The 18,897-nt window shown below is 40.4% G+C and overlaps 1 protein-coding gene across 1 annotated transcript in view; it reads right to left on the bottom strand.

Moving 5' to 3' along the window:
- The window catches only part of zgc:154054 (Alpha-1,3-mannosyl-glycoprotein 4-beta-N-acetylglucosaminyltransferase B-like), a 27,943-nt gene extending 9,310 nt beyond the window's left edge, over positions 1-18,633 (bottom strand). The window contains exons 1-11 of the mRNA XM_060885801.1: positions 18,250-18,633; positions 13,415-13,603; positions 10,991-11,101; positions 9,529-9,662; positions 6,556-6,602; positions 4,720-4,833; positions 4,545-4,620; positions 4,057-4,171; positions 3,468-3,598; positions 541-648; positions 161-354 (exon numbers count right to left, since the gene is read on the bottom strand). Of these exons, the coding sequence (XP_060741784.1) occupies positions 161-354; positions 541-648; positions 3,468-3,598; positions 4,057-4,171; positions 4,545-4,620; positions 4,720-4,833; positions 6,556-6,602; positions 9,529-9,662; positions 10,991-11,101; positions 13,415-13,603; positions 18,250-18,340 (1,310 nt within the window). The 5' untranslated portion in view covers positions 18,341-18,633. The remainder of the gene's footprint in view (positions 1-160; positions 355-540; positions 649-3,467; positions 3,599-4,056; positions 4,172-4,544; positions 4,621-4,719; positions 4,834-6,555; positions 6,603-9,528; positions 9,663-10,990; positions 11,102-13,414; positions 13,604-18,249) is intronic.
- Between the last annotated feature and the right edge of the window lie 264 nt (positions 18,634-18,897).

The following is an 18,897-nucleotide window of genomic DNA, read 5'->3' as shown; positions in this document are numbered from 1 at the left end:
GCCACACCTCCTTCAACACTTCTACATCAGCATGCTGACATGTACAGAGGCAACACTTCCTTGTCTGTACTAACAGGCACAAAACCCACACTTCCTTTACTGCGACTAACAGGAAACAGAGGGCAAATCTGACTTAAATGTGCGTGTGTGCTCCTCTCACCTTTTAACCGTTTGCGGTGTATTAAACTCTATAAGAATGTAATCTCCTTGGTTAGGTGTGAAAACCCAGAGGAAGTCTACACCTTGATAAGCCCTGTCCAGAGAATGACTCTCAAAGTGCTTCAAACTGCTGCTCAGCTTGGCAGGAGGGTTCTGGTGGGATTTATAGAGGACCTGCTTCCCAAAGTCTTTATCCTGTAATATAACACACACACACACACAAACACACACACACATACAGAGGTCAGATCGGCTTTCTGCAGAATCTGGTTCATAATTCATAACCAACCAACACATTTTTTCCGGGTAATATGACAATGATTCATTGAGAGATGACCAAGCCCGACGTGATGAGAAATGAGTCGAAAGAGGAAGACTCACTTTCAGATTCTGTATTTTGCCAGGCAGGGACGAGTGCACACCCACATGCTGAAACAGCGATGGCTTGAAAGTACGCTTCAGCTTTGACTTCTCATTATTGCAGTGTTTCTGAAACACAGATACAAACCATTACATTTACGTTTACGTTCATTTTTACGGCGTTCGCCAGACGTACTTATCCAGAGCGACGTACAAAAGTGCTTTGAAGGCTTTATCCATGAATACATCAGCAGTGGTTCACTATGTTACAGACTAATCATACAATCAACCTAAAACACTGTTGGGAGGAATTATAGCACAAATATTAAATAAATACCTAAAACAAACAGGAAATATAAGAGCTAGTTTAAGTGTGAGGAAGAAGCGGGTCTAGAGGCAGTGCTAGCAGACCAGACAAATAATATTTCTAATATATTTATAAATACAAACACATTTAAATATAAGTCTAATATTAATCTTGAACTTTTATATCATTTTAATCTGTGTTTACTATTAAACATTTTGTAGTATATTTATTATGTTCTATAAAGCTGTTTGAGACAATGTCCGTTGTTAAAAGCGCTATACAAAAAAAATTGAATTGAATTGGAAAACTCAGTATTTAATATAAAGATATAGTCAACTCCAGATTGATTGGGACCCTGCATGAAAACGTGTAACGTACACAGTAAATTATGAAAGGCAGAGATAAACTTTAGCCTCTACAGGGTAGTGAACATGGCCAGCGTGTCTAATAATCTGGTCAAAACAGAGAAGTGTGAAAACAGAGATTAGCTAAGAGCTTGAAACATGAACAGGGCGGTGTTTAGCTCTCAGCATGCCGTGCGTTCGTTAACAAACGTGTAACCAAATATGAATGCTTTATTCAAAACCAAAAGATAATGTGTCTTAAACAGAGAAGAGAAACAGATAGGGATCCAGAAAGGTCCACAGGGAATCTGGTTAAGACTAGAGCTAGCATATTATTGGGAAAAACAAACGTTTCTACTTCCATGTTGAACGATACGAAGGTTGGATTTACTGCATTTGGCAGACACGCTTATCTAGAACTACTTATCTCATTTATATTACTGAGCCCTTGGCCTCGGTCAAGGACTCAGAAATGGGATCGTGATCGTCTTCCAGTCAGTAGTCCAACGTCTTAACCAGTGAGCTTAGCACTTCCTTTACGCCGCTACTGAAATATTGATTTTCTTTTTGGAAATAAAACCACTAAGGTATAGAATACTTTTTTAATAAATGTAAAGATCAAAGATCTAAAAATTCTTTGCACATCTCTAGATCAGACCAATTAAAAACAGAAGCGATGTAGCTGAGGTGTCGGAAGTGTCCGTATTTACCGAATTACAGAAGGCCACACCCACTTTGGTTTTGAATCCAAATATAGATACGGTATCTGACAGAAGTGAATACACCCCTCGTGCTCTGCTGACACTGCTACAGTGTAAAGTAGTGGGTGTATGGCTTGTATAACAGTGTAAATTTGCTGTTCCCTCAAAATAAATGCACACAGCCATTGATGTCTAAACCGCTGGCCACAAAAGTGAGTACACCCCTAAGTGAAAATGTCCAAATTGGGCCCAATTAGCCATTTTCTCTCCCTGATGTCATGTGACTCGTTAGTGTTACAAGGTCTCAGGTGTGAACGGGGAGCAGGTGTGTTAAATTTGGTGATATCGCTCTCACTCCTTCATACAGGTCACTTGGAAGTTCAACATGGCACCTCATAGTAAAGAACTCTCTGAGGATCTGAAAAAAAGAATTGTTGCTCTACATAAAGGTGCCGTAGGCTTTAAGAAGATTGCCAAGACCTTGAAACTGAGCTGCAGCACGGTAGCCAAGACCATACAGTGGTTTAACAGGACAGGTTCCACTCAGAACAGGCCTCATTGAGGGAACCATGAATGCCAACATGTGCTGTGACATACTAAAGCAGAACATGATCTTCTCCCTTTAGTAACTGGGCCACAGGGCAGTAATCCAACATGATAACAACCCCAAACACACCTCCAAGACGAACACTGCCTTGCTAAAGAAGCTGAGGGTAAAGGCTATGGACTGGCCAAGCATGTCTCCAAACCTAAACCCTATTGAGCATATAAGGGTCATCCTCAAACGGAAGGTGGAGGCGATCAAGGTCTCGAACATCCACCAGCTCCGTGATGTCATCAGTGGAAGAGGACTCCAGTGGCAACATGTGATGCTCTGGTGAACTCCATGCCCAAGACTGTTAAGGCAGTGCTGGAAAATAATGGTGGCCACACAAAATATTGACACATTGGGCCCAATTTGGACATTTTCACTTATGGGTGTACTCACTTTTGTGGCCAGCGGTTTAGACACTAACGGCTGTGTGTATTTATTTTGAGGGAACAGCAAATTTACACTGTTATACAAGCTGAACACTCACTAATTTACATTATAGCGCAGTGTCATTTCTTCAGTGTTGTCACATGAAAAGATATAATAAAATATTTACAAAAATGTGAGGGGTGTTTTCACTTCTGTCAGATACCGTATATTGGTATTGTCACCTTGTTACTTTAGAAATGTTCCAAATGTACCAAAAATGTCATATTGTTTATCTGGTCTGTTGGACATGTTCATTTCTGGAGCCTAAAACAGCCACCGACTAGGCTTTAGGGACTTATCGAGACTTATAAAAGACCTATAATATCTCAGCAATGTTGTGTCTGTTGCTCAAAAATCGGAATCTGTTCGGTTCATCCATCACTAAGCTCTTCTCTAGTCATTCATCAGATTTCTAAAAAAAGTATTGGGAAGACCTCCCGAGCGGACGTTAGTATGGTGCATTTTTCAATTCCAAAATATCCTGCGATTGTTTTATGATTTGTGGAAACTGTCGTCTCCTTTAACCTCAGGTCCTGCAATTGTATTCTGCTTCAACTGAAGTCAAAATATCTTACGCTGTCCTTCTCTGGGTTACACACTTTCACCCAGAGGATGTGATCCAGCAGCCAGTCGATAGGTTTATCCTTGTGAAACATCAAAAAAAACTCCACAATAACGGGCAGGTCCGAAGTTCGGAAAAGTTTCCCTGTAAAAGAAGGGAAAGTGTATTGTGTGTCAGGGTGCGTCTGTTCCATTCAGATCAGACGGCTCCGTTTCATAATTGTACTTAGCAAGGTGTGACCAGGCATCAGTTTGTTAATATGAATGAAACACAGACGCCATGCTTGTGAGTCCATCTGTGACTCTATTACTGCCTCTATGTGTGTGTGCGTGTGTGTGTGTGTGTGTGTTCATGTTCTCAGGTTCTGTGTCTTAAACAAAACTGGTTATGCCATAGTATCAGATAGATTTTCTTCTTTCTTAAAAGTAGGATGGAATCTAGCGGGCTGATGGTGTAATTATGGATGACATTTAGGTTGTAATTTAAACCTGAAAACAACAGATTCAATGGAAGAAAATGAGAGGAGAGAAGAGAAGAGAAGAGAAGAGAAGAGAAGAGAAGAGAAGAGAAGAGAAGAGAAGAGAAGAGAAACGAAACTATACCTATGAAGCCCAGTTGTGAGAACTCCAGGAAAAGCCACTGCTCCGTGTTTACATTACTGACATGATTCTTTATAGACTCTGTGTATCCTGACTTTGCTACAATGTCATCCTCCAGCTGCAATGATCACACACACACACACACACACACACACACACACGAAAAAAGAAGGAAATAAAGAAAAAGAGCAAGAAATGGTGTTGCAGTCTGCAAGTTTGCAAGTGTGATGCCATGTTGGGAAAAAATCCTCACTTCAAAAAAAAAATACAAATTAAACAGTTTTGATGATTTAACTGCAGACATTCCATAAAATATCATATATAACCTATCAAATATAACCTATTGTCATTTCTTTTGGTGCTTCTGGTGACACACACACACACACACATGATTAACTATACATTTTCCACCCTTTGGCCCGTACACTGATAATACATAAATGACACATGATTTCTCTGTGTCGTAAGCTGTGTATCCTGCAGGACATCACCTGAACGTAGTATGTACCCTTGTCTTGAGCGTACAGCATGAGGTAACTGTAGTCCAGGTTTTGTTTAGTCCTCCACCTAAAAATACACGCTTAGTATAAAAATATTTCTCATTTATCGATGTGGAGCATGTTTGCAGAACAAAAGAAACAAAAAAAAAAAAGCACGGTTCCATACTTCACTCTCTCTTTAGAGTCTCCGAATGTTTCCTTCAGGTTAGACAAGTTTGGATAGTAGAAAGGAGAAGGTGCGATTACTTCGACCAGTCCGGATTTCACGTCATCTGGAAAACTTCACACACACAAACACACCAAATATAATTCAGAGATATACTTAACAGCTATAGCTAATTACATTTTATCAGCCGATCAGCCGTGTGTATCGGTGCCAATATTGTAGATATCTTATTCTCAGAACTGACTTTGTGGTGTTTTGTGCATGTGTGTGTGTGGTGCAGGTGTGTATCAGATACAAGGGTGTTGCTGTGGTGAGAAACCATCCACCAGCCAGAGTACAGCTGTGGTCAGAAAGTGACACCAGAGAACACCAGAGGACCAAAAACACACCTCGCACACGAAACACAATACGACCTATTGTCTAATTCAACACCTATGAAGTGGACACACAGAAAGTTGAATGAATTTTTTTGGGGCATAGAAGCCTTTATTATTGCCACATATAAATTACAGCACAGTAAAATTCGTTCTTCACATATTTCAACTAAGGGGCAGCTATGATATCATATCGGGATTCCCATCGTGAAGCTTTTTTCTTTTGCTCTTTCTATCTTTTTTTCATTTTCTTCTCGATACGTCAGCTACCAACCAGACAGCGTGAAGATAACGCCTCTGAGTAACTTCCTGAGTTGTGTGAAACCAACCAACCTACCAACCACATTTTTTCAGACTTCTGCACACACTGCTCACTGCTCCACAAGGTCGTGTAACATGTAATACACGCATGTACGAAGCTATCTGCTATCTGTCCTCTTCCACCTCTACAAGCTCTGACAGCAATCATGTGATAAATTTAAAACTGAAATGTTTTTGTCTTTTTTTTTTATAAAAAGGAGCAATGCAGATATAAGGTTCTGGGTTGGTGATTCACACTAGAGGTCTTCACGGGTCCACTTAGATCCGTAAACCCGAGGTCCGACCCGAGAGGGTTCGGGTCTAAAAGTTTCACGTGTGCCTCGGACACGGGTCGGGGATAATAATAACGGCATCAGGTCTCGGGTATTTTAAAATGAATGTGTTTTTACCGAACGGACCCGAGAAGACCCAAACTACTGTATCTCGTGTGTGTGCATCGACTCGAGTCCTTTTCCAACCTCTCCTCTGTTTGCCAAGACCGCTTGCGACATGTGGCTGCTTACGTGTGACTGGTGGTAAGCTAATTTTCGTTGAAACAGACCTGTCAATCAATTTTGAATCCACTCTGTAGCGGTTACTTTAGTGTAGAGTTATGCAACATTCGGGTCCAGTCGGGTTAAAAAAAAATGCCAACGGGTCGGGTCTGACTCGGGTCTAATTTTTTCGGGTTTAAAAAAATATTATGCACGTCGGGTTCGGGTAAAAAGTGATTCGGGTCACTTCGGTTCGGGTACATTTTTTTAGACCCGAGAAGACCTTTAGTTCAAAGTTCAGGCCATGAATGTTGGGCCCCTGTGCAAGGACCTCAGACCAAAACAACAACATGTAATCCAGACATGTTGAACCAGAAACGTAGCAATCATCGATTCACAGTAAAGCAAATAGAGAAACAGAAAAGACTTAATACGCAGGTGTAAATCACTGACGGTACTTCACTTCGTGCTCTTGTGACCTGAAATGTTTGTGACCTGATAAAAGTGTTCAGTACTCTGGCAATGGCCTCCTCTGGTGGCTCGGAAGAGGGGCGGGGTGTGACGTGACTCCAACACTTTACAAGTCTCTACAAGTCTGAGTAAGTGTGTCAGTAAAACAAGATGAATTTCTATACTTTAAAACAGGAAAATACAAATAAAAGACTTACTTCTTTTGAATGCTGTCTGCGATGGTCTTCACAAACGCACCGTCTGTCTGTGAAGTGTAAAAAAAACAGCAGAAAACACTAGTGAGAAATCAAACGAAGGTTCGAACAAATCGAACGTCTAGAGACTCGCGAACGATTGTGCGATTTAGCGATCACAAATGGCAACGTACCAAAAATCTATACACACAGCTCTGAGGGTCGTGTGAAGACTTTTGATGCAAAAGTCCGGAAAACAAAACAATTAACACGCTACAACTTCAGAAAATTTATACAGTACTGTGCAAAAGTTTCAGGCAGGTGTGAAAAAATGCTGTAAACAAAGAATGCTTTCAAAAATGGAAGTGTTAAACATTTATTTTCATAAATGAACAAAATGCAGTGAATGAACAAAAGAGAAATCTAAATCAAATCAATATTTGGTGTGACCACCATTTGCCTTCAAAACATCAGCAGTTCTTCTAGCTACACCTGCACACAGTTTTTGAAGGAACTCGGCTGGTAGGTTGTTCCAAACATCTTGGAGATCTAACCACAGATCTTCTGTAGATGTCGGCTTTCTCACATCCTTCTGTCTCTTCATGTAATCCCAGACACACTCGATGATGTCGAGATCAGGGCTCTGTGGGGGCCGTGCCATCACTTCCAGTACTTCCTGTTCTTCTTTACGCTGAAGATAGTTCTTAATAACTTTGGCTGTATGTTTGAGGTCGTTGTCCTGCTGCAGAATAAATTTGGGGCCAATCATACGCCTCCCTGATGGGATTGCATAATGGATAAGTATCTGCCTGTTTTTCTCAGCATTGAGAACACCATTAATCCTGACCAAATCTCCAAGTCCATTTGCAGAAATGCAGCCACAAATGTTCAAGGAACCTCCAACATGCTTCACTGTTGCCTGCAGACACTCATTATTGTATCGCTCTCCAGACCTTCGACGAACAAACAAACCTGCTGCCATTTTTCTGCACCCCAGTTCCTATGTTTTCGTGCATACTTGAGTCGCTTGGCCTTGTTCCCATGTCAGAGGTATGGCTTTTTGGCTGCAACTCTTCCATGAAGACCACTTCTGGCCAGACTTCTCCGGACAGTAGACGGGTGTACCTGGGTCCCACTGGTTTCTGCCAGTTATGAGCTGATTGCACTGCTGGACATCTTCCGATTTCGAAGGTTAATAAGCTTAATGTGTCTTTCATCTGCTGCACTAAGTTTCCTTGGCCGACCGTTTCTTTGTGCTTCTTCAAAAGAGCTTGAACAGCACATCTTGAAACCCCAGTCTGCTTTGAAATCTTTGTCTGGACGAGACCTTGTTGACGCAGTATAACTACCTTGTGTCTTGTTGCTGTGCTCAATCTTGCCATGACATGAAACTGTCTTTCACAACCTCACATTGGTAGCAGAGTTTGGCTGTTCCTCACCCAGTTTTAAGCTTCCTACACAGCTGTTTCTGTTTCAGTTCATGACTGGGTTTCAACCTACATGTGACCTTGATGATCATTAGCACCTGTTTGGTATAATTGGTTGATCATACACCTGATTATAATCCCTGACTTTGTGCAAGTGTACCTATAAGAACTGATGCTGGTTTGAAGGCAAAAGCTACTAACACCAAATATTGATATGATTTAGATTTTTCTTTTGTTTGTTCACTTTGCATTTAGTTTAAATTAAATTGACAGAAATAAACACTCATTATTTATATTTCTGAAAGGATTCTTTGTTTACAGCATTTTTTCACACCTGCCTGAAACTTTTGCACAGCACCGTATATATGTAGTTGTCGAGGTGAACATAAAGTTGTCTGTTTAACTGAGTGACTAATACTACACGACATACACGTTACTAAAGATAGCAAAAAGGTTCTGCAAGTTCTGCAAGTTTGCTATACAAACTACTGCATTCCTAAAAAGCCATTACGCGTAGCGTCCTTCACGTTTCAACGAAACACATTTCAAGATCAAATTTCACCATTTGGAAACACATGAGATGTTCAGGAGCTCAAAATAAAACGTGTCTGTGGTACGACGATGGCTAATTTTGCTGCCTCAAGAGCGAAACCAGTTTGTTCCACCTTTGACACTCCTTTATTCAAAATAATATGTAGGATATAGTAGATATTCGTTACACTTTCTATAGCAGCAGCTCTGACAGTATTCCAAACTGCACGGTAGATATGTAATAAATCTCTGGAGTAAAATACACATTGTAAAAAAATAAATATTCATGAGAGGAAAGAGATGTTGAGGGAAGTGGAGGGAAAACAGGAAGCTGTAACTGTAACCTTTCAGACAGAGAAGAAGAGCAGGTTCTTTGGAAACATGACGTTTTTTTGTGGTTTTGTCTTCAAAAGAGAGAAAAGCAGAAAGAAGGACGAGGAAAGAAAAAAAAAACATTTCAGAGCTGTTGTGACATGAAGAAGATAATACAAGGAACAGGAAGAGATTAGACAGAACTATACACTACACATAAACAACATTAACTGTATTAAAGGACATTATCATTTTTATCAATTCTTTTTTTTTATTCTTTTTATAATATTATTTCAAATATTATTGTTTATACAATTTTTTTTTTTAATAGAAAAGGACTATTATTTTCAATGAATACAAAATGCTGTGGTACTTCACATATTTCCGGGTGCGTGGTTGTAAATTGTAAATAAATCGGAGTCGTTATCGATTATTTCACTACAGCTTATGTTTTATTCGTTAGCATATTAACGTACTGTATACAGGATGTCCAAAAAGTCAAATAATAATAATATAATAATAATATAAAAATAAACGATTAAGTATACACAGTTTTGATGATTTGCTGAAAGCTGAAAGTAGAAGAAGATGAAGATGAGGATGAAGAAGATGAAGATGAAGAAGAGGTATACACAGCTTTACTCTTATTGTATATCGGTTTAAGTTTAAGAAGTTTTTCTGATTTTCTCATGAAGCAAACCACAGAGAACCACCGAGCATCAGTTACCTCAGCGACGAAGACGATGATGACGATGTCCATCTTCTCCTCGGGCGTGAGGTCGAAAAGGAGAGAGCTCACCGTGTTCACAAGATAACTCTGTTTCTGTCTGCGTACTGTGGGGATCCCTAACACTAGGGACACTACACACACACACACACACACACACAGGACGAGGACACGTTAAATCCTGTTCGGCGCAGCTTGACAGCTCATACCGAAGTTCTGCAGCTACGATCCAGTTACAAAATATCAGCATGGGTTTAAACTCTGCTTGGCTCTTTTACTTAAAATCTGAGTAGATTTTGATGGTGTTATGAGATTATGAACAACGTGAGGTGCAGCAAACTATGGGATAAAGTCAGTTTAATGTGGGTGTGCAGGCAAATACTGTAGGTGTGGTCAGTCTCTCGCTCCATTTTATGTTCTATTGACTGACTGCTGTTGTTTATTTTTTGAAGTGACATTTAATTACATATTTTATCCCAGTTAATATGAAACGGACACGTCATCTTCACTTTAGCTTTTCCTCTGTAAACATTAGGTACAATACAGTGTAATGAAGAACCTTCATGGTTTACCATAAGCCAATATTTGCATGCCAACGATTACCCAAAACCACCCTAGACAAACTTTATATAATGGCTAATTTATTTTGCTATTGTGCCAATACCTCAGTGTTAAATCCACAAATAAGGTTTCCAGGCAAAACCATCATTAAATATTTATACAGTGGCCATATTAGCAACAACAACATTCAAAAATGTTCTTAATCTTACTAATTTTTAGGAACCCTGAGATCAGTACATGATGCTATTTGCATGAATGCTACAAATGTGCAAACAATAATGATAAATCTTTTTTTAAAAAAATGATTCGTTCTCTAAATCGAAGGCTTAAGGAAGAAAAACTATCCATGTCATTGAAGAGGGGAAGTGTGCCATTACTTTTGTGAATAGCGAAAACTTAACACTGTGTGTATCCTGAAGTCGGGAGCGAACCTGGTACGCTGATTCCTCACTGCACGAACAATCACATGCAGGTCTAATTTTAATGATATGTAAATAACCGGACCGGTGACATGTTGCCATGGCAACAAATCACCCTTTTTACCAAGCCCGTAGAAAAACCAGTAGCATCTTGGAGCGGGAATCGACTTTTTTAACATCTGTAACTGGCGCTAGCTTTCTCTGTGACCCGTAACTACAGTCTGAATGATTTCTGCTGACTTTTAAGATTTTATTTCTGACTTTATTTATAATAAAAATACTGTATTGTTTTCTCATAACTCTTCTGTGAGTTTCCAGTCATCCTATGTTGGCTTCTCTCGGTAGAGTATCGAGGAGCATCATTTAATCTAATGTAATCTAAGATCTCAACTCACTGCCAAATCATTTTTCAATCTAGGAAAAATTCTACAGTCAGTTTAAGTCATGAAGCGACTGCTCGGGCTTGTAGGTCAGAAACTGACCTCCACTGCGTCCCTGTCCCAGGTAAACTCTCGGCTGAAGGCTGTCATCGTTCTCACTGAGGTGGGGCAGGTACAGGAGAGTGTAGGGTTGTGGATACAAGAACCGTCTAGCTGGAAGGGAAAGAGACAGAGAGTGATTAAGTGAGTGAGTGAGTGAATAAGTGAGTGAGTGAGTGAGTGAGTGAGTGAGTGAGTGAAGAAGTGAGTGAGTGAGTGAGTGAGTGGGTGGGTGAATAAGTGAGTGAGTGAGTGAGTGGGTGGGTGAATAAGTGAGTGAGTGAGTGAGTGAGTGGGTGAGTGGGTGGGTGGGTGAATAAGTGAGTGAGTGAGTGGGTGGGTGAAGAATTGAGTGAGTGGATGAGTGAGTGGGTGAAGTGAGTGGGTGAGTGAGTGGGTGAAGAAGTGAGTGAGTGAGTGAGTGAGTGAGTGAGTGAGTGGGTGAATAAGTGAGTGAGTGAGTGAGTGAGTGAGTGGGTGGGTGGGTGAATAAGTGAGTGAGTGAGTGGGTGGGTGAATAAGTGAGTGAGTGAGTGAGTGGGTGGGTGAATAAGTGAGTGAGTGAGTGAGTGAGTGAGTGGGTGGGTGAATAAGTGAGTGAGTGAGTGGGTGAAGAAGTGAGTGAGTGAGTGAGTGAGTGAGTGAGTGAGTGGGTGAATAAGTGAGTGAGTGAGTGAGTGAATAAGTGAGTGAGTGAGTGAGTGAGTGAAGAAGTGAGTGAGTGAGTGAGTGAGTGAGTGAGTGAGTGAAGAAGTGAGTGAGTGAGTGAGTGAGTGAGTGGGTGGGTGAATAAGTGAGTGAGTGAGTGGGTGAATAAGTGAGTGAGTGAGTGAGTGAATAAGTGAGTGAGTGAGTGAGTGAGTGAAGAAGTGAGTGAGTGAGTGAGTGAGTGAGTGAGTGAGTGAAGAAGTGAGTGAGTGAGTGAGTGAGTGAGTGGGTGGGTGAATAAGTGAGTGAGTGAGTGAGTGGGTGGGTGAATAAGTGAGTGAGTGAGTGAGTGGGTGAATAAGTGAGTGAGTGAGTGAGTGAAGAAGTGAGTGAGTGAGTGGGTGGGTGAATAAGTGAGTGAGTGAGTGGGTGGGTGAGTGAATAAGTGAGTGAGTGAGTGAGTGAGTGAATAAGTGAGTGAGTGAGTGAGTGAGTGAAGAAGTGAGTGAGTGAGTGGGTGGGTGAATAAGTGAGTGAGTGAGTGGGTGGGTGAATAAGTGAGTGAGAGAGTGGGTGGGTGAGTGAATAAGTGAGTGAGTGAGTGAGTGAGTGAGTGAATAAGTGAGTGAGTGAGTGAGTGAAGAAGTGAGTGAGTGAGTGTGTGAGTGAGTGAGTGGGTGGGTGAATAAGTGAGTGAGTGAGTAAGTGAGTGGGTGGGTGAATAAGTGAGTGAGTGAGTGGGTGGGTGAATAAGTGAGTGAGTGAGTGGGTGGGTGAGTGAATAAGTGAGTGAGTGAGTGAGTGAGTGAGTGAAGAAGTGAGTGAGTGAGTGAGTGAGTGGGTGGGTGAATAAGTGAGTGAGTGAGTGGGTGGGTGAGTGAATAAGTGAGTGAGTGAGTGAAGAAGAGAGTGAGTGAGCGAGTGAGTGAATAAGTGAGTGAGTGAGTGAGTGAAGAAGTGAGTGAGTGAGTGTGTGAGTGAGTGAGTGGGTGGGTGAATAAGTGAGTGAGTGGGTGGGTGAATAAGTGAGTGAGTGAGTAAGTGAGTGGGTGGGTGAATAAGTGAGTGAGTGAGTGGGTGGGTGAATAAGTGAGTGAGTGAGTGGGTGGGTGAGTGAATAAGTGAGTGAGTGAGTGAAGAAGTGAGTGAGTGAGTGATTGAGTGGGTGAGTGAGTGAGTGATTGAGTGAGTAAGTTGGGTGGGAGAATGAGCGAATTGTTGAATGAGTAAGTGAGTGGGTGAGTGAGTGGGTGGGTGAATGAATGGGTGAGAGTGTGGGTAAGTGAATCAGTGCATGAGTGAATGAGTGAGTGAGTGAGTGAGTGAGTGGGTAAATAAGGGAAGTAGTTATTGAGTAAATGAGTTAATGAGTAGGTGAATGAGTGAGTGCATGAGTGAATGAATGAGTTAGTCAGTGAACAGGTGATTGAATGAGGAAATGAGGAAATGAATGAACAAGTTAATGAGTAAGTAAATGAGTGAGTTAGTGATAAGAGAGTGCATGAATGGGTGAGTGATTAAATTAATGAGTGAGTGAATGAGTGAGTGAGTGAGTGAAAGTGAATAAATTAGTGACTTAATAAGTTAATGAGCGAGTGGGTGAGTGTGTAAACAAACGAACGAACGAATGAATGAATGAATGAATGAATGTGTAAGTGAACAAGTGACTAAGTAAATAAGTGAAGGTGTCAGTGAATAAGTGATTGAAAGAGTGAATAGGTTAGTGGGTGACTGAGTGAATAAGGGCCACCCTGTCCTCCTGAGAAAGCTCTTACTTACTTGAAGTGTTATTTAAGGAGTGACCCAAGGAGTCCTTTGTGGAGTTGGAGATAGTCACATTAGCTCCAGTGTTGTTTATGGTCTTTAGTTTCTCCACCATTTGAAAAAGTTTGTATGATAATTCCTCTCCACGTTGCTCAGCTCTTAACAGCCTCCAGTAAACCTTGTGTAGACGGTGGGATGTGTTATCTGGAACAGAAACCAGACTGTATTTAGCTTTATCATGTCCTACATCACAACGACAACAGTTCATCCTCTTTAAAAGTGTGGCTTACTGTATGAAATTGTGAAATAACAGAACTATGACATTTCCTACAGAAGTAATACTATTTCATTTTTAATAGACACAAGAATAGACACAAGCTGTTTTTTAACACTTAAGAGTATTTTTTACTTTGAAGCTCTTGATTCACTCGATTCACTTGATTCACATCGTTGATTCCCTTATTGTTTTGTATAATGCGTAAATTGTCTTGTCTTGACTTTGTTGTTATGAACGGACATTGGTTTGAATTTTCAATCTTCATATCATCTGACAAAACAAAACAAAACAAAACAAAACAAAACAAAACAAAACAAAACAAAACAAAACAAAACAAAACAAAACAAAACAAAACACAATATTATCAGCTGGAAGTATCTGGCATTTTATTCATATAATGCCATTTCAGATCAGCTTTAAGGATGTAAAAACACTAAATAAAGACCACAGGAAGCCTTATTTTATTCGAATCATCCCCCGACAGACAAACAGGAAAGCTGGACCGGTCGAGGGCGCAGTGATAAGGCCAATATTCTGTTACACAGTAGCTACTAAGCATGAACACATTTGAACACAAGCTTAACAAACGTCGTTTTTCAAGAAACATCTCCTTCAACCTTCAACAGGACATTAAAACACCAGTGACCCTCTTTTGCGTACATAAGCGCTAGTACACCAGAGAGTAAAACAACCCTCTAACCCATACAGCATCCCATCGTGTCCCAGCCATCGATGACTGTAGCATCATCAGTTAAAGATCTCAAGACAATACCATTAATCCATGCACCGGAAATAAAACGTTGGGTTTTATATCAGGCCTGGGTGCAGTGACGTGTCCAGATACATGTGGATAGACTAGCTAACAATAAGGCTGAAGCAGTATGCTAAACAACCCCAAGTATCAGATCTCAGTATATCCTGTTGGTACACGTGGCAATGCAAGTGCGGAATTTGCTTATGCAAACCGCCTGGTCCGGTCTTCAATATGAATAGCATTGTCTTTATATTGTAAATATTCCACACGATATTTAACACAATCATTCAAATTTTTACACTCTTGCCTTTCCTTTAAATACTTATTCGCAAAAATAACTGTGCAATCATAGAAAAAAAATATATATATTTTTTCTTTGTAAATTTAGTAGCTGCAGCAATCACTGCAGTCCTGACTCCTTTTTTTTAAAATCCATGCCATTTTGGTGACATATTTTATGGTTTTCTAATGTTCTTCCTTTTTTTGGCTCCAGAAAAGTCTTCTTGTCTAGAATTCAGGCACAGTGACATCGACAGAGTCAGATGTTTATTTTCATATCAGATCGAGATCGGAGAGCTGAAATTCGCAGTATCAGTTACCGCTTCCGTGTACTGATCGGTGATGCACACGCAGAGCGGATCATGGAATCGGTTATAACCTGAAGCGAGTCGTATACTGTGTAAACATACATTAAAAGCAGAAGTAACACCCCCCCCCCCACACACACACACACACACAAAGACACAAAAAACAATAACTAACATTTACTCTCAGTTTTGAGTTGGACAGTGTAGAGAATAAGTACATGAGAACATAAACGTTCTCATTTAGAGCCAGATCAATCATGGAGACAGAAAACACTGCAGTTTGCAGCCAATACACTCTTCCTGTGCCCCTATTTAGTGATGCCGGTTTAACCGGTCATGTGGCAGTAGTGCAGTAGTGCAATGCGTGAAACCATGAGTGGAGAGAATATTAGGTATTGTTATTAATCATGTGATTCAAGCTACATTTGCATTTCATTTACATTTAGAACTTTTCTTGCTCACCTCATAATTCCATATAATTTTTACAGCGTGTATATTGTCATGATTGTCAATACCTTCGATATGCGGGTGTGTCCGATTTGTCCGGTAACATACTGTATAAGCTTACGTATACTTTTATTTGCAAGTGTTAGAGCTGAGAAAGAAGAATTCGTCTGGCAAAGGAAGCAAGAGATCTGCCAAACTTAAGCTTAGGAACGTTCTAGAAAGCTGAAATCCTTTAGCTTTCAGAACAGTAAATAAGCAGACGGTGACACGCTTGACATCTACAAAAATACGTCATTTTTCACAGGCTGCCTTGGATCACGCCGCGTCCTATTTAGGTTAACGATTAAACGTCATTTTTTATGTTACAGGATCTCCAAACGAAGATCTGAGGCTCGCTGGTGGTCACGATATTTCGCTTAGGAACTGACTAAGCCGTTTACGTGTCAGTGTTTCAAAACCTGACTTTTGCAATCCAGACATTACTCAATAATAAATGAGTAGCACAGATTTGGTGCTGCTGTATGAAAGCTTCTAAATCTTATGAAGTGAAAACCTACAACCTTTTTTTTTGTCAGCTATAAAAAGCCAAAAGTGCAACTTATAGCTCTGTGTATATCTCATAATAGAGCATGTTTATTATTTGCACAATGAGACAATATTTGTATGATGCTGTTTACAGTAAAATAAGTAACATATGCAAACAATGACATTAAATGCTTGCAAATATCTTTTTTTTTTGTGCTCAGCGGGGCATAGTAGCAGCTGCACCGTCACACATATCATGTTCTACATAAAGTAAGTTACTGCACTAATGGATATCATGTCTAGTGGACTGCACAGAACGCCATCTATTGAACTGAACAAGCCGGACAATTATTAGTACACTTATTGAACCTGCACACTCGTGCAATCAGCCAATCAGGTGGCAGCAGAAACTGGAATTTTCTGCTAGGAATTTTCAGGGAAAGATTCTCTAGAGTTATAAATTCTTGATGAGAGAGATCTAGAACACGTGTGAGAACTCACAACATACTGCACCTTCAACAGAAGACCTCACTAGTTGTGTGCCAGCCTAATTAGGCTTCAGTGGACCCAACAAAACCTGGTCAATGTTTCCTATACTCAATATTAAAGTGACATACAGCTAAGTACGGTGACCCATACTTAGAATTTGTTCTCTGCATTTAACCCATCCAAAGTGCACACACACACAGCAGTGAACACACACACACCGTGAACACACACCCGGAGCAGTGGGCAGCCATTTTTATGTTGTGGCGCCCGGGGAGCAGTTGGGGGTTCGGTGCCTTGCTCAAGAGCACCTCAGTCGTGGTATTGCCGGCCCGAGACTCGAACCCACAACCTTAGGGTTAGGAGTCAAACTCTCTAACCATTATGCTAAGACTTTCATCTAATGTGTTAAAGGAGTTTGGTCACACATATGGTGCACTATTTGACTATTTGCACATTTGTTGAAGAATTCAGTTCAGTCTGACAAGCTACAAGCTACAAACTGGAATGGACTGGTCAAACTGGTACATTTTGTTAACAGCTACACCCCATTTTTAAACTACGCCACCTTATGCTGTGCCTGAAACCATTAAGTAAATTTTGGGAATTTCTTGTTGTTTGTACCTGCCTATGATGTAATGGTAAGGCAGATTCTGCATCTTGCCCTACCAGTTGGACCTGATTAGGTTATTCACCTAAAATGACATTTAGCTGATTTTTAGTACAGAAACACAATTTTGTGTGATATAGTGTAGTGTTTTGTTGCTATTTCCCCAAAAGAGCTGGATAGACACACTGTATAGTGCACAATCTAGGCTAACATTCAGGACAGCGATCTATGGAGTGCTGGATTATCAAACATGTAAAGCATTATAAAGGGTATTAGACAACTTAGGATGTATCAGCTGTCAAAAAAATATTACAATGAGCTTCAAAAGTTGTAGTGTTGCTGATTTTTAAATTCATATTACATATTGTATTTTCTATACTCCTCATTCTCTACACATATACTGTGCCTTACATACATCTGCACGATTTTATTTATGTCTATCTATATATAAATATCTATATATACATACATATACATATACGTATATACACCTTACTGTACATTCTGCCTAATATTTCACATTCATGTATGTATCTATATATATATATATATATTTAGTGGACTTGTTTATTCAGCTTGCACATTATTTTAATGCCATAACCTTGTTACCTTGTACTTGTTTCTTTACAACAGTGTCTGCACATCTATCTATTTTCCCATGAGTCCATTAGTCATCTATTTAGTGCTTTTTAACATGTCTATCTATGTATTTCGAGCTTCAGGGTTTGACCTAGACAGTGTAAAGTGAAACTTTCACGTGTATGTATGTTTGTTGCGTGGGACGGTACTTCCTCTTATTGTGCTCTCACGCTAAAAGCCGTCACACGTGTTACCAGACTAACGAAAAGCTACCCCTAAATTGTTGCCCTTTATAAAACTCATGTCATGTCCCATCTTCTACTGAATACTACACAACATTAAAGATCCAATACGGTGCCAGGCGCAAAAACGAGCACTGTCGGGCATTATTTAAGATTTAGTACGAATCTTCTCTAAATAAAGTTTGCTCTGAATAGAATTCTACATTCTACAGGAAAAATCTCACACCTTTAACCAGTAGTTAATAAAGTGAACGGAACGACATAAGAGTGAATAAACGCGAGGTCGCGCGCGTTATTACGCGTTAATGTCTGTTCCTGGAGAAACGTAACCAAGTGCGCTTACCGTCTCTTGTGGACTCTCTGACGGTATACATTAGCAGGAAGCCTCCACACAGCAGAACTGTGAGAATGATAAATCTCTCATAGCATCTCATCCCAGCCCGAACAGGTGCTCTGATCAGATCTCTGGAGCTTCGCGTAAAAATCCGCTCCCACAAGCGAAACTTCACCCTTGCTCAGGATCCACATGGAATAGTAGTGTTCAGTGAAGACGCGTTACATGTTGTCATGTCTTCTCAAGAGTGTGAAACAGTCCGGTTTGACAAGTGTGACAATAACGCAGCACCTGATGATGATGATGATGATGATGATGATGAGAAGGAGGAAGACGGTGACGTGGTTGGGTAAAGTTTTGTCAAACAGCACCATCCTTCCTTCACTCCTTCTCTGAGCACTCAGTACAGAAGCTCCTCCCTTTCCACCTGTATTCTGACGTCAGCTTTGTGTTCAGCCTGTACACCAAAACGTAAAGGACAGTGGATGTGTGTAAGGAATGTAACACCTGTGGGTTTGTAGCTACAGGAAAACAATCATTCAATCTGTGGTGTGATGTCCTGATACACAGCACATTAAATATTTTACACACTCCTCTTAAACTACTGTGACTTCCTAATTATTACCTTTTTAGAAAACATTTATTAATGGGCAAAGC

This window comes from Tachysurus vachellii, chromosome 13 (assembly GCF_030014155.1).
Source record: "Tachysurus vachellii isolate PV-2020 chromosome 13, HZAU_Pvac_v1, whole genome shotgun sequence".
Taxonomy (NCBI): domain Eukaryota; kingdom Metazoa; phylum Chordata; class Actinopteri; order Siluriformes; family Bagridae; genus Tachysurus; species Tachysurus vachellii.
Note: the sequence above shows the minus strand (reverse complement) of the source record. Positions and strands in the feature narration are given on the sequence as shown.